General features: G+C 50.1%; 1 protein-coding gene across 7 annotated transcripts in view; it reads right to left on the bottom strand.

Annotated features, from left to right (window-relative positions):
* The window catches only part of LOC143819532 (ladderlectin-like), a 41,999-nt gene that overhangs the window by 7,078 nt on the left and 19,913 nt on the right, over nt 1-15,008 (bottom strand). For 3 of the 7 annotated variants that reach the window (XM_077301265.1, XM_077301263.1, XM_077301264.1), the window contains exon 9: nt 14,123-14,304. In XM_077301265.1, the coding sequence (XP_077157380.1) occupies nt 14,139-14,304 (166 nt within the window). In that variant the 3' untranslated portion in view covers nt 14,123-14,138. Of the gene's footprint in view, nt 1-4,510; nt 4,610-6,653; nt 6,768-7,483; nt 7,550-8,194; nt 8,338-8,535; nt 8,639-9,207; nt 9,232-9,330; nt 9,548-9,950; nt 10,094-14,122; nt 14,305-15,008 lie in introns of those variants that run through there. The other 4 variants (XM_077301266.1, XM_077301270.1, XM_077301268.1 and 1 more) reach the window with 4 other exon arrangements.

Raw genomic sequence — 15,008 nt, 5'->3', positions numbered from 1 at the left:
GTTCAGCAGTGGAAGGGGCTGCATAAGGAGGTGGTGAGCTCCCCCTCACTGGCCGTGTTCAAGCAGCGGCTGGACAGATCCTTCTCCTGGATGCTGGAGGCTGATCCTGCACTGAGCAGGGGGTGGGACTGGATGGCCTGCATGGCCCCTTCCCACTCCAGGATTCTATGGGTCTAGTTCAGCAGTGGAAGGGGCTGCCTAAGGAGGTGGGGAGCTCCCCCTCACTGGCCGCCTTCAAGCAGCGGCTGGACAGATCCTTCTTCTGGATGCTGGAGGCTGATCCTGCACTGAGCAGGGGGTGGGACTAGATGGCCTGCATGGACCCTTCCCACTCTGGGATTCTAGGAGTCTAGTTCAGCAGTGGAAGGGGCTGCATAAGGAGGTGGTGAGCTCCCCCTCACTGGCCGTGTTCAAGCAGCGGCTGGACAGATCCTTCTCCTGGATGCTGGAGGCTGATCCTGCACTGAGCAGGGGGTGGGACTGGATGGCCTGCATGGCCCCTTCCCACTCCAGGATTCTATGGGTCTAGTTCAGCAGTGGAAGGGGCTGCCTAAGGAGGTGGGGAGCTCCCCCTCACTGGCCGTGTTCAAGCAGGGGCTGGACAGATCCTTCTCCTGGATGCTTGAGGCTCATCCTGCACTGAGCAGGGGGTGGGACTAGATGGCCTCTTTGGCCCCTTCCCACTCTAGGATTCTAGTTCAGCAGTGGGATGGGCTGCCTCAGGAGGTGGGGAGCTCCCCCTCACTGGCCGTCTTCAAGCAGTGGCTGGACAGATCCTTCTCCTGGATGCTGGAGGCTGATCCTGCACTGAGCAGGGGGTGGGACTAGATGGCCTGTGTGGCTCCTTCCCACTCTAGGATTCTAGGAGTCTAGTTCAGCAGTGGGATGGGCTGCCTCAGGAGGTGGGGAGCTCCCCCTCACTGGCCGTCCTCAAGCAGCGGCTGGACAGATCCTTCTCCTGGATGCTTGAGGCTGACCCTGCACTGAGCAGGGGGAGGGACTGGATGGCCTGCATGGCCCCTTCCCACTCTAGGATTCTAGGAGTCTAGTTCAGCAGTGGAAGGGGCTGTCTAAGGAGGTGGGGAGCTCCCCCTCACTGGCCGTCCTCAAGCAGCGGCTGGACAGATCCTTCTCCTGGATGCTTGAGGCTGACCCTGCACTGAGCAGGGGGAGGGACTGGATGGCCTGCATGGCCCCTTCCCACTCTAGGATTCTAGGAGTCTAGTTCAGCAGTGGAAGGGGCTGTCTAAGGAGATGGGGAGCTCCCCCTCACTGGCCGTCCTCAAGCAGCGGCTGGACAGATCCTTCTCCTGGATGCTTGAGGCTGACCCTGCACTGAGCAGGGGGAGGGACTGGATGGCCTGCATGGCCCCTTCCCACTCTAGGATTCTAGGAGTCTAGTTCAGCAGTGGAAGGGGCTGTCTAAGGAGGTGGGGAGCTCCCCCTCACTGGCCGTCCTCAAGCAGCGGCTGGACAGATCCTTCTCCTGGATGCTTGAGGCTGATCCTGCACTGAGCAGGGGGTGGGACTAGATGGCCTGCATGGCCCCTTCCCACTCTAGGATTCTAGGAGTCTAGTTCAGCAGGGGAAGGGGCTGCCTGAGGAGGTGGGGAGCTCCCCCTCACTGGCCGTCTTCAAGCAGCGGCTGGACAGATCCTTCTCCTGGATGCTGGAGGCTGATCCTGCACTGAGCAGGGGGTGGGACTAGATGGCCTGCATGGCCCCTTCCCACTCTAGGATTCTAGGAGTCTAGTTCAGCAGTGGAAGGGGCTTCCTCAGGAGGTGGGGAGCTCCCCCTCACTGGCCGTCTTCAAGCAGCGGCTGGACAGATCCTTCTCCTGGATGCTGGAGGCTGATCCTGCACTGAGCAGGGGGTGGACTAGATGGCCTGCATGGCCCCTTCCCACTCTAGGATTCTAGGAGTCTAGTTCAGCAGTGTAATGGGCTGCCTAAGGAGGTGGGGAGCTCCCCCTCACTGGCCACCTTCAAGCAGCGGCTGGACAGATCCTTCTCCTGGATGCTGGAGGCTGATCCTGCACTGAGCAAGGGGTGGGACAGGATGGGTGGGACTAGATGGCCTGTATGGCCCCTTCAAGCGGTGGCTGGCCCTTCCCACTCTGGGATTCTATGAAGTGATAAGGAGCAAAACAGCCAGACCATATGGAGACTTGTTGCTTCGGGAACTGGGGACTGAAAGGCAAAACTGGGCAATCTCTGTATATCCGAAGGACATCTTCTCCCTTATCTGCCTAACTGCCCACTCCGGTCAACATCGGAGACTGGGCTTCAGGAATCCTGGCCATGTGAGGGGAGATGGGTGGTATTCTACCTGCGGGACCGCTTGGTTGTTTATGCCCCCCGCAGGGCACTCCGCTCTGCCGGTATGAATTTACTGGTTGTCCCGGGCCCACGGGATGTTCGCCCGGCCTCGACCCAGGCCAGGGCCTTTTCAGTCCTGGCCCCAACCTGGTGGAATGAGCTCCCAGAAGAGCTAAGGGCCCTGCGGGATCTACCAGCTTTCCCCAGGGCCTGTAAGGCGGAGCTCTTCCGCCAGGCATATGGTTGAGGCCAGGGCAGCTCTCCCACAGATCCATCAGAGGATCCCCTCCAATATTGAGATCTCTAACATCGAGATCATTGTTAGATCCATTGCATTGGCGCCACCCTTTTTCTGAATATTATTCTCCCCACCAGGCTGAACTTGGGTTAGGTTTAGGGTCAGAATTGTGATCACCGCCACTTATATGTTATATGAAACTTGTTGTTGATGTTAATTGGGGTTTTTATGGGGACTTTATTGTGCTTTAACTGTTTATGTTGTAAACCGCCCTGAGACCTATTTGGAGAAGGGCGGTCTAAAAAAAAAAATAATAGTAATTCTGAGATTGTTGGTTGTGAAGCCAAGACTTTGGGACTCTTACCTCAGGGAAACTCACCTGTTGTGATCTTCTGCCAACAGATTATGTTTGTCAATTGTTTTACTTGACTCGCCCCCAAGAACTGCCACTGGCTTTCTTCTCTGGTTATAGAATCATAGAATCCTAGAGTTGGAAGGGGCCATACAGGCCATCTAGTCCAGGGGTAGTCAAACTGCGGCCCTCCAGATGTCCATGGACTACAATTCCCATGAGCCCCTGCCAGCAGGCAGGGGCTCATGGGAATTGTAGTCCATGGACATCTGGAGGGCCGCAGTTTGACTACCCCTGATCTAGTCCAACCCCCTGCTCAACGCAGTTATAGAACAAAGTCTGAGCCCAGAGACACCTGTATATATAATTATGAACCATGGATCTTCACACCATGGGTCAGTTTCGGTTTAATTTCTGTGAAAGAACATTTGCATAATTCTATGGTTGGGGGTCACCACCACATGAGGAACTGGATTAAAGGGCCGCGGCATTAGGAAGGCTGAGAACCATGGCTTTACAGGTATGTGTTTGGATTCCCAGATGCTGCTACTGAATTGTTTAAATATTTTACATAGAACTTCTTTTCAGTGCTGTTGTAATGTCAGTTTGGTGTCGTGGTTAGGAGTGCAGACTTCTAATCTGGCAAGCCATGCTCAATTCTGCACTCCCCAACATGCAGCCAGCTGGGTGACCTTGGGCTCGCCACGGCGCTGATGAAATTGCTCTGACCGAGCAGTGATATCAGCGCTCTTTCAGCCCCAACTGCTTCACAGGGTGCCTGTTGTGGGGAGAGGAAAGGGAAGGTGACTGTAAGCTGCTTTGAGCCTCCTTCGGGTAGAGAAAAGCGGCATATAAGAACCAACTCTTCTTCTTCTTCTTCAGGAATCTCAGGGCTCTCCCAGCCTCCCCTCCCTCACAGGGTGTCTGTTGTGGGGAGAGGAAAGGGAAGGCGACTGGAAGCGCCTTTGAGACTCCTTCTGATAGAGGAAAGTGGCATATAAGGACCAACTCTTGTTCTTCAGTAATCTCATGGCTCTCTCAGCCCCACCTCCCTCACAGGGTGTCTGTTGTGGGGAGAGGAAGGGAAGGTGACTATAAGCCACTTTGAGACTCCTTCGGGTAGAGAAAAGCAGCATATAAGAACCAACTCTTCTTCTTCTTCAGTAATCTCAGGGCTCTCCCAGCCTCCCCTCCCTCACAGGGTGTCTGTTGTGGGGAGAGGAAAGGGAAGGCGACTGGAAGCGCCTTTGAGACTCCTTCTGATAGAGGAAAGTGGCATATAAGGACCAACTCTTGTTCTTCAGTAATCTCAGGGCCCTCTCAGCCTCCCCTCCCTCACAGGGTGTCTGTTGTGGGGAGAGGAAGGGAAGGTGACTATAAGCCACTTTGAGCCTCCTTCGGTTAGAGAAAAGTGGCATATAAGAACCAACTCTTCTTCTTCTGATGTTTGGGGACTCTATTGATGGTAGATTGGTGGCATGAGAAATTTTAAAATAAAACAAATTAGTTTCTGGGGGTTGACTTGCCTTTTACAACACTGGGCAAAAGGGGCCCCAGGGATTTGGGGAGGGGCCTTCAGTCATTATAACAAGCCGACTCACGATTTTTCCCTTTAAAGGTCTCATTGTAGTTTTGCATGAATCGATGAATTTTTGTTGCCGCTCTATATTTTTCTGTGATATTATTCAGCTTGAAGACATCTAATTATGAGAAAGGAAGGGAAAAAAAACACTGTTCAGAAATAGTGACTGAGTCTGATGGGATTATGGGATTATGGGAGTGGTGCTTTGAAGGAGCCCCACCTGGTCTAACCTGCAGCATCTTGTGCTCTCTCCCATTTGCCTTTATAGTGACCAAGTCATACTTCTGACTCATGTTCCATTTATCATCTACTAAGACCCCTAGATCCCTTTTGTACATGCTACTGCCAAGATCTTTGAGGTTTCCATTTTGATACCTCTGGAGGACACCTGGTAACTTAGGTAGTCCAGATTTTCTATATTGATCTCACATTTGGAGAGTTTGGCAAAGATTTTGTTGTCGAGGAGGTGCAGGAAGACCTCTCACACCAGCGTCAGATGTTCCTTCAGGGTTTGGGTATACAGAAGAATGTAACCACAAGGAACAATGACATCCTTGCAGAACAGGTCATGCAAGACCTCAGTGATCACAACTGCTTCAGTCCCATAGGCTGGCATGGATGGTTTCCTCCCCATTGCATTTACAAAGTGTTTTTTTTTTTTTACATGCATGAGATGCACTCTCTGTGCAGAGTAAAACAGTAGCTGAGGTATGGATGGAAATATCCTGTTTGAAAGATGGGCATTTTGACATTTAAATTTTGAAATGTGGTCTTACATTTACATTATTTTTGCAGAGCGGGGTTCCTAGATATTACATATCTTGGAAGGTGGGGTTCCAAAAAGAAACATTATACCAGTATTTGTTGGGGCGGCACCTAACGGTAAGTCACCACTTGTGTTTGAACAGCTTACACGTAGAATATATTTGACTTTTCTTTTTTAATATTTGTTCATTCTAACATGTTCCTGCATTTATTTTTCCAGGATTTCCCTTCACCACACAGTTTTACTTCCTACTTGGTTTTAGATAAGAGTGCGTTATTTAATACGAGTTTCAAAGTTTCCAATAACGGGCTTTGAAATGCCCCTCCCGGCCCCCCGCCCAGGCTGCTTAAGGGGGCCTTGGGCCGCTTGGACTCTGGAGCAACTCACAGCCGGATCAAGCGGCGGCGGGGGGGTGGGGGGTGGGGCTGGGCAACCCATTAGCAGGCCCAGGACAGAGCTAATTAGCAGGGTGGGACGGGAGCTTGTTAGCATAGGGTGGGATGTTAGCAGCCCCGGGAGGGCTCGTCATTAGCAGCCCCAGGAGAGGCAGCTCCAGGAGAGAGGTCGTTAGCAGCCTGGGGGGCTCGTCCCTCCACCACCCTTCACCCAGGGCCCTCTCCCCTGATGTGCGTCTGAGAGCAAAGTGGCTACTGTTCAGGACAGAGGGTGGGAGTTGTAGGGCAGGGCCAATCAGGGTGTGGCCAACTTTGCAGCAGCACCAATCGGCCCCCTTCCAACTCGGACACCCCGGACACGTTCCATCCCCAAGGCTGTTTCACAAATATTAAGAGGAACAATGGATAAGGATTATTGACCACTGAGGAAGACCCAGTAGGGTCGAAACACATTTGGTCTGTTCGTGTGCAGTGAGATCTGTATCGTTTTTTTAATATGTTTTTTTTTACTTTGTTTTTAGCCTAATATTGGTGCACTTTAATAAATAATTGTTTAAATTTTATATTGTTTTATAGCTCAACTTTTGAGATCCGGACTTCGTTAAGGTTGTGGTTTCGTTCCCTTTTTGGTTTTGCCTTGATGGGAGTCCAAAGGGTTAATCGGACCCTGTCAAAGGCAAGGAGTAGGACTGCATTACCTTCAGCATCCAAACCCAATCCACAGGACCTTGACTTTGCTTGTGTCAATCCACCATGACCTCCAGACATTCGGCCAGAGAACCTGGGGGTGCCGATGGGTGTCATCAACACCTTGCATGCCCTTTGTTCCTTTCCCCTCTTCTGCCCCTGTGAAGGGAGGAGGGAGGAGGAGGGAGGCATCCTGACACTCCCGAGGAGTTTTCACCTAGCTCGTAAAAATTTGACAATGTAACCATCGGCTCTTGCATTACTGCCTTTCTTTTTGAGTTTCATGGGGCTCTGAAAACTCACGTTCAACTTACATAGGCCAATAAGCATCACAGCAACAATAAACAGAAGACCTGACATCCAGATGGTGGCCTGTTGAATTCTGGGACTGGCTAGCTTCTGCTTTACATCCTCCCACAAGGCCTTGGCTTGAAAAGAAAGAGAGAAGGACATTCTGCTGTACTCATCTTATTTGTTTAGTGTAAGAACGCACATTTCACATCCCATGCAATCTCCCAGCGTAGTTGAAATAATGTATGTCGTAGGGCCTCCCAACACAAAACAGAAGTCTATTCTTCCATGCGACGACAGCAGCAAAGCAAGTCTTGGCCAGAAGATGGGAGATGCCAGACCTTCCCTCAATAGAGGATTGGATGATCAAGTTGGCAGACCTGGGCAAAATGGCCAAACTGACATTGGTAGTTAATGGAAAAACTGATGAAGATTTTCAAGAACAATGGGGTCCTTACTTAAACTATCTGAGAAGATGAACGTTACGGTTATGGATGGGGGTTTTTTGTACTAAAATGTTGAGGCTGGGAGTTCGATCTCAGCAGCCGGCTCAAGGTTGACTCAGCCTTCCATCCTTCCGAGGTCGGTAAAATGAGCACCCAGCTTGCTGGGGGGTAAAGGGTAATGACTGGGGAAGGGAAAGGAAAACCACCCCGTATTGAGTCTGCCATGAAAACACTAGAGGGCGTCACCCCAAGGGTCAGACATGACCTGGTGCTTGCACAGGGGATACCTTTACCATATATATATGTGTGTGTGTGTGTGCAGCCTACCTGAACCTGAAAAATGCGCATGTCTAGTGTGCCCCACGTATCTCGTCATGGCACAGTCAACAGACCCTCCCAGTTCTTACTTCCTTGTGCTCCCTTCTCAGCAGCCTTTCCTGGTTCTTCTGGCTTCTTGTGACTTTTCAGATTATCTGCAAAATATAAAAAAAATCAGGCTATTCTGAAGTGGAGCATTAATGGGAATCATGAATCTGTCGTTACTTATATGGACCACTCAGTTGTTTCTTACTGATTTGTGACCTCCCCTGGTATTGAATTCCAAATTCCACGTGACAGTTTCCCAACAGACTTCCCCCATTTTCTGTGCCCTCTTCCTGAGACATGGTACCTTGCCAGTCCTCCAGCATATTCCCCCAAATACAATAGACCAGGGGTAGTCAAACTGCGGACCTCCAGATGTCCATGGACTACAATTCCCAGGAGCCCCTGCCAGCATTCGCTGGCAGGGGCTTGTGGGAATTGTAGTCCATGGACATCTGGAGGGCCGCAGTTTGACTACCCCTGCAATAGACTGTAGTTCCACTGCTGGAGTCAGCAGTGTGACTAGGTAACTAAAAAGGAAACCGGGAATTTGGGCTGTATTTTTAAAATTATAGTGTCCAGATCACATGAGATGTGATGTTACCGCTTTACTCTGCTCTGGTTAGACCTCACTTGGAGGACTGTGTTCAGTTTTGGGCACCACAACTGAAGAAAGATGTAGAGGAACTGGAGCGTGTCCAGAAGAGGGCAACAAAGATGGTGGCGTTGTATTTATTTGAAGAGAATACACCTACCAGGTACTTTGGGTGCCATTCCGTTTGGGTCAGCCTCTCCCTGTCCCCTCTATTCTATCTGTGGGACCACAGCAGAAAAAGACCTTCAGGAGAACATCACATTGAACGAGCAGGCCCCATTGGTTCTCTACCTGCGATGGACCCTGCATAAAGAAAATTCTCAATGGCCAAGGCAGCCGTGACCTGTAGGGCCCAGGCTAGCCTGCTCTCCGAAAATCTTGGCCACTACGCATGGCTGGCTCTGGTTAGGCCTTGAATTGCTAATGTCGAATTGCTCTGGGTCGCTCGGCAATGACAACCTTGAACAGAATATAGAAAAGCTGGGACATAAACTGGATTACCATATGTAGATTAGCTTGCTGTATCATATTTCCAACAGCCACTTGCAGCTGTAAATGTTGGATGATGAAAAAATCGGACAAGACACCAGCTAGAACAGGGGTAGTCAAACTGCGGCCCTCCAGATGTCCGTGGACTACAATTCCCAGGAGCCCCTGCCAGCATTCGCTGGCAGGGTCTCCTCGGAATTGTAGTCCACGGACATCTGGAGGGCCGCAGTTTGACTACCCCTGGGCTAGACCGTCAGACAACTAAAAGACTCAGCAATAGCTGAGCCATCAGATTTCCAAGAGTCGGACTCATCATCGTTACTTGAATGGGTGGCCACCGAGGAGGCCTAGAGTTGTGTGCAGAGGCAGGAAATGGCCAAACACCCCTGGATGTCTCCTGCCTTGAGTCCCCTATGGAGTCACCATGTTGGCTGCCATTGGATGGCACTGAACGCCCACAGCAGAAGCTGATGTCTAAGACAGAGATGGATCTTTCCAAATGGGGAACAAGCGAAATTAGTCCCAGGTGACAGGAAGAGTGCAGGAGGGATGAGCACGCTGTTGTGTATCGGTGGCCAATTTGTATTTTTGGTTGGGCAGCCGTCAAGTCAGTGGTCTAGACAACTAAAAATTTTAAGGACTAAAATTTTAAGGACTAATAGGGTCATGCCCTGTTTATCACACCAAAAGATTCAGAGTCTAGGCTCTTTTTCCTGAGCATGTGACTCTACGTGTTCCTCGGCCCCCTCCCCGCACTTGGATGAAACGTTAGAGACCCCATTGCCCTGCTCTTCTTCTCTGCCTCACCTTCCTGCTACGGTCTCTGCCCTTCTCGTTGCACGTTCTAGAACCCCAGCCTTTATGGCACACGGCTCCCTCATTGGCTACTGCTGACACCCAGCCAACATTCTAGAAAAAGCATCAGTCCCGGGCAATATTGATCGATCCTTAATCGCCATGAACCTCCGGAGGAGAACAATGAGGATCAGAACACTGAAGTCCGATGTATGCATATGTCAATCCACTTCAAAAGAAAAAAGAGAAAGAAAAGACAAAGACATGGGCCTCCTGACCGCAAAGTGGCGATCGTTTTGCCCAAGTTCACAGACTCAGCACTTCCCCCCTGTCCACCTCCCTTGGTGCACTCAGTTCCTCAGCTTCTGACCCTGTGGACTGGACTTTGGGCCCTGGGCTTGCCTAACAGCACACTGTGAGGCGGGTGAGGCTGAGAGAGCTCTGGAAGCGCTCCTTTGTCAGAGCACGAGTATCAGGGTTGTGATGAGGCCTGGAGGGGCCAGGCAAGCCGTGAATCTGGTTGCCCGGCCCGTGCCTGGGGGAGATGTTGAGCACCAATGTGGCAGTGGAGGGCAATGTCCAGATCCCAAGAGGGTGACTCTCCAGAAACATCCAGGGTCTACTCAGCCTGCCTCAGCACAGGATGGCCGTCCAGGTGACCACCCCGGATGAGAAGAGGGTCTCCCCTTGTGGTTTCCACTGCAGCTTTCCTTCTGTACAACCTCTACTGCTTGATGTAGGGTCTTCCTTAGCCCACCCCTGTCTCCCCACAGGGCACCTGCACAGCCCATTATTGTCCTCTGGGGCCCTGCTGATTGGCTGTTCACCCGGACAATTGCTCCTGTGATCTCCTGTGATCCGTGATGGATGGAGGCTCAGTGGCAGAACCTCTGCTTGGAATGCAAAATGTCTCTGGCATCTCCAAGGAAAGCCCATGATATGAAAAGGCCCTTTTCTACCGAGACTGCCATGGGAGCAACGGCTGGCATTCTACCACCTTCGCCAAGCCAAACTATTAGCGCCCTACTTGGCCCCGGACCACCTTGCCACGGAGATCCACATGACAGTCTCCTCTAGACTGGACTTCTGAAACGTGCTCCACACTGGCTGCCCTTATCCTAGATCCGGAAACTACCACTGGTCCAGAATACAGCAGCCAGGGTCTTCACAGTAACACCTCGGAGGTCCACATGCAGCCCATCCTCCAGCAGCTGCACTGGCTTCTGGTCAAATTCCGGATCCTGTTTAAGGTTTTGGTTATCCCCTTTAAGGCCATAAGCAGCCTGGGCCCAGTGTACCTGAGGGATCGCCTCTCTGCCTCCTGGTGCTCCCTGGTGCTCCCTGGCCCCTGGGAAGCCCACTTGGCCTGGCCCCCCCCCCCGCCCCGCCCCGGTGGAAGGAGCTCCCAGAGAAGATCAGGGCCCTGGTGGCACTTGAACAGTTCCGCAGGGCCTGCAAATGGGAGCTCCCCCGCCAGGCATTGGGTTGAGGTCGACCGGAACCACGGCTTCCCACGGGCCTCCCCCTGAGCCTCCCTCCTATGACAATCACTGCAGATCTTCCCCTACTCCACTGGACCTTCACTACGAGTTTGTTATGGACCATGCAGTGTAAAATTTACAAGACCACAACAAAGACAGCTAAGCAGCAAGAGGATTTATTTAGAATACATGTTTGCAAGCATGGAGAGAAAGCCAATTGGAGCATTCTCTGAAGTCTGCATCAGTGCAGCTTGTTTTTAAGACCTTGATACGTCATCATGAGGTATCCTGAAGCTCACTCCCTCACTGTCCCTCTAACCCAGGGGTAGTCAAACTGCGGCGCTCCAGATGTCCATGGACTACAATTCCCAGGAGCCCCCTGCCAGCGAATGCTGGCAGGGGGCTCCTGGGAATTGTAGACCATGGACATCTGGAGGGCCGCAGTTTGACTACCCCTGCTCTAACCAGTCAGGTTACGCAGAGGGCTCCCAGTGTAACCTATCACCAACGAATATATCTTATTTTATTTCTTTGTTTCAAAGGTTATACTTTCCTTATATGGAGATTCAGGTGTTATACATTTCCTGTTTTGTAGCAATTATATCTGTAGATATGTTACAGCTGCTACATTTTATTTTTTGACAGATTCAAGGTTAACTTGAGAGATAAAGAAATAACTTTATACAGGCGGTGTTACAGCAGCCATTAATGAACTTAAAATGCACTCTGTCTGACCTTAGAATGAACCATGGACAGCATGGACACGCTGTAGCTAAAGTGTGTGTGTGCCTCAATTGTGTTCCACAAATCTATATGATCCCTATCAAGTTGATTTCATGTTCTCCCCAGTATTCTACCGTTCTACATTATTATTATGAACTGAGTTGCCTAAAATTCTATGATTCTATCTTTTCCAGTGGAAAGCACACTGGATGCTCGCAAGTGTTGTGTTCATTCTGTTCTGCTCTCCTTGGCGTCTCTGTGTGTGCGTGACTGTAACTTATTTTGCTTTCATAGAATCACAGAATCATAGAATCATAGAGTTGGAAGGGGCCATAGAGGCCATCTAGTCCAACCCCCCTGCTCAACGCAGGATCAGCCCAAAGCATCCTAAAGCATCCAAGAAAAGTGTGTATCCAACCTCTGCTTGAAGACTGCCAGTGAGGGGGAGCTCACCACCTCCATAGGCAGCTTATTCCACTGCTCAACTACTCTGACTGTGAAATTTTTTTTCCTGATGTCTAGCCTATATCGTTGTACTTGTAGTTTAAACCCATTACTGCGTGTCCTTTCCTCTGCAGCCAATGGGAACAACATCCTTCCCTCCTCCGTGACAACCTTTCAAATACTTAAAGAGGGCTATCATGTCCCCTCTCAACCTCCTTTTCTCCAGGCTGAACATTCCCAAGTCCCTCAACCTATCTTCATAGGGCTTGGTCCCTTGGCCCCAGATCATCCTCGTCGCTCTCCTCTGTACCCTTTCAATTTTATCTACGTCCTTCTTGAAGTGAGGCCTCCAGAACTGCACACAGTACTCCAGGTGTGGCCTGACCAGTACCGTATACAATGGGACTACGACATCTTGTGATTTTTATGTGATGCCTTTTGATACAGCCAAAAATGGCATTTGCCTTTTTTATCGCTGCATCACACTGTGTGCTCTTTTATAGTTCACAATCCACAAGTACCCCAAGGTCTCCTTCACACACAGTGTTACCTAGAAGCGTATCCCCCATCCAGTAGGCATGCTTTTCATTTTTCTGACCCAGATGCAGAACTTTACACTTATCTTTATTAAATTGCATCTTGTTCTCATTTGCCCATTTTTCCATTGTGTTCAGATCTCGTTGAACTCTGTCTTCTGGAGTATTTGCCAGTCCTCCCAATTTGGTGTCATCTGCAAACTTGATGAGTAGTCCCTCCACCCCCTCATCTAGATCATTAATAAATATGTTAAAAAGTACCGGGCCGAGCACCGAGCCCTGAGGTACCCCGCTACTCACTTCTCTCCAGTCTGATGAAACACCATTGACAACAACTCTTTGAGTGTGGTTCTCTAACCAATTCCCTATCCACCTAACGATCTGAAAATCCAGATTGCAGTCCTTCAATTTATCCATCAGAACATCATGGGGAACCTTGTCAAAAGCTTTACTAAAATCCAAGTAAATGACATCAACCAAATTTCCCCGATCCAGCAAACCTGTTACTTGGTCAAAAAAGGAAACTAGGTTGGTCTGACAGGACCTGTTGGAGACAAATCCATGCTGACTTCCTTGGATCACCAAATTGTCCTCCAGATGTTTGCAGATCGCTCCCTTTAATATCTGCTCCATTATCTTCCCCACAACAGAGGTCAGACTCACTGGTCTGTAGTTTCCCGGGTCATCCTTCCTCCCTTTTTTGAAGATCGGAATAACGTTTGCTCTCTTCCAGTCCTCCGGGACATCTCCAGTCCTTAAAGAGGTCCCAAAGATGATGGACAAGGGTTGTGCAAGTTCTCCGGAAAGTTCTTTGAGCACTTTCGGGTGCATTTCATCCGGACCAGGGGATTTGAACTCATCCAGTGCAGCTAAATGCCTCTCAACAACCTCTCTGTCCATGTCAATCTGCCACCCAGACACTACCTCTTGGCTATGGCCATCTCTAGATGTGCCTAAACCCTTTGACCTGTGGGAAAAAACAGATGTAAAATAGGCGCTAAGCCTTTCTGCTATCTCTGCATCCTCCATTAGAGTTTGTCCATCCGCACCCAACAGTGCGCCTATTGCCTCCTTTACGTTTGCTCCTCACATAACTGAAAAATCTTTTCTTGTTACAGTGGGCTTCCCTGGCCAATCCTAGCTCACTCTCAGCTTTGGCCATTCTGGTGATTGATCTACAGTGCCTAGTAACCTGTAGGTACTCTTCTTTAGAGCTCTGTCCTTCCCTCCATTTCCTGAACATTTCCCTTTTCTTTCTTAGTTCCTCTTGACCTTTAGAGAGCCAGTTTGGTGTAGTGGTTAGGAGTGCGGACTTGTAATCTGGCATGCCGGGTTCGATTCTGCGCTCCCCCACATGCAACCAGCTGGGTGACCTTGGGCTCGCCACGGCACTGATAAAACTGTTCTGACCGGGCAGTGATATCAGTGCTCTCTCAGCCTCACCCACCCCACAGGGTGTCTGTTGTGGGGGGAGGAATGGGAAGGCGACTGTAAGCCGCTTTGAGCCTCCTTCGGGTAGGGAAAAGCGGCATATAAGAACCAACTCTTCTTCTTCTTCTTCTTCTTCTTCTTATGGGGTCTAATCAATTTTCCTCGCTTGACCAGAGACTACAAATCACTTTCATTCGTCTTTTATTCAGAGCCATTGTGTATCAGCTTTCAGCGAGCAAAAAAAGCGCTGATTACGTTCGCACGTTACAGATTCCCAGCAGTTTGGCCGTTCTGCTTCTGGGCACACACGCATGATGACACAAACGCCTTGCCTGTCTTGTTGAAACATTGGATGACCAGTAGCCCAGAAGCTGAAAAGGGAAGGCAACAATCATCAGTCAATGGTGCGTGCATACTTATTCTCTGCTGTATAGCCCATGCGGGAAACATGTTGTGTTAAAGAAACCATAAAATATCCGGAATATTTCCCCTGCTGTTATTGGCTCCCTTGGAATGATCAATCGATGTATGGAGATATTAATCTAATTAGGATTAATCTTTATCATCCTGGACACTTTCCCAAGGGTAGAATCATAGAATCATAGAGTTGGAAGGGGTCACACAGGCCATCTAGTCCAACCCCCTGCTCAATGCAGGATCAGCCCAGAGCATCCTAAAGCATCCAAGAAAAGTGTGTATCCAACCTTTGCTTGAAGACTGCCATTGAGGGGGAGTTCACCACCTCCTTAGGCAGCCTATTCCACTGCTCAACTACTCTGACTGTGAAATTTTTTTCCCTGATATCTAGCCTATATTGTTGTACTTGAAGTTTAAACCCATTACTGCATGTCCTCTCCTCTGCAGCCAACGGAAACAGCATCCTGCCCTCCTCCAAGTGACAACCTTTCAAATACTTAAAGAGGGCCATCATGTCCCCTCTCAGCCTCCTTTTCTCCAGGCTGAACATTCCCAAGTCCCTCAACCTATCTTCATAGGGCTTGGTCCCTTGGCCCCAGATCATCTTCGTCGCTCTCCTCTGTACCCTTTCAATGTTATTAAAACCAAAGAGATGTAG

The sequence above is a fragment of the Paroedura picta genome, chromosome 10 (genome assembly GCF_049243985.1).
Source record: "Paroedura picta isolate Pp20150507F chromosome 10, Ppicta_v3.0, whole genome shotgun sequence".
NCBI classification, from domain to species: Eukaryota; Metazoa; Chordata; class Lepidosauria; order Squamata; family Gekkonidae; genus Paroedura; species Paroedura picta.
The sequence above is the reverse complement of the archived record's forward strand: the minus strand, read 5'-3'. Positions and strand labels throughout refer to the sequence as shown.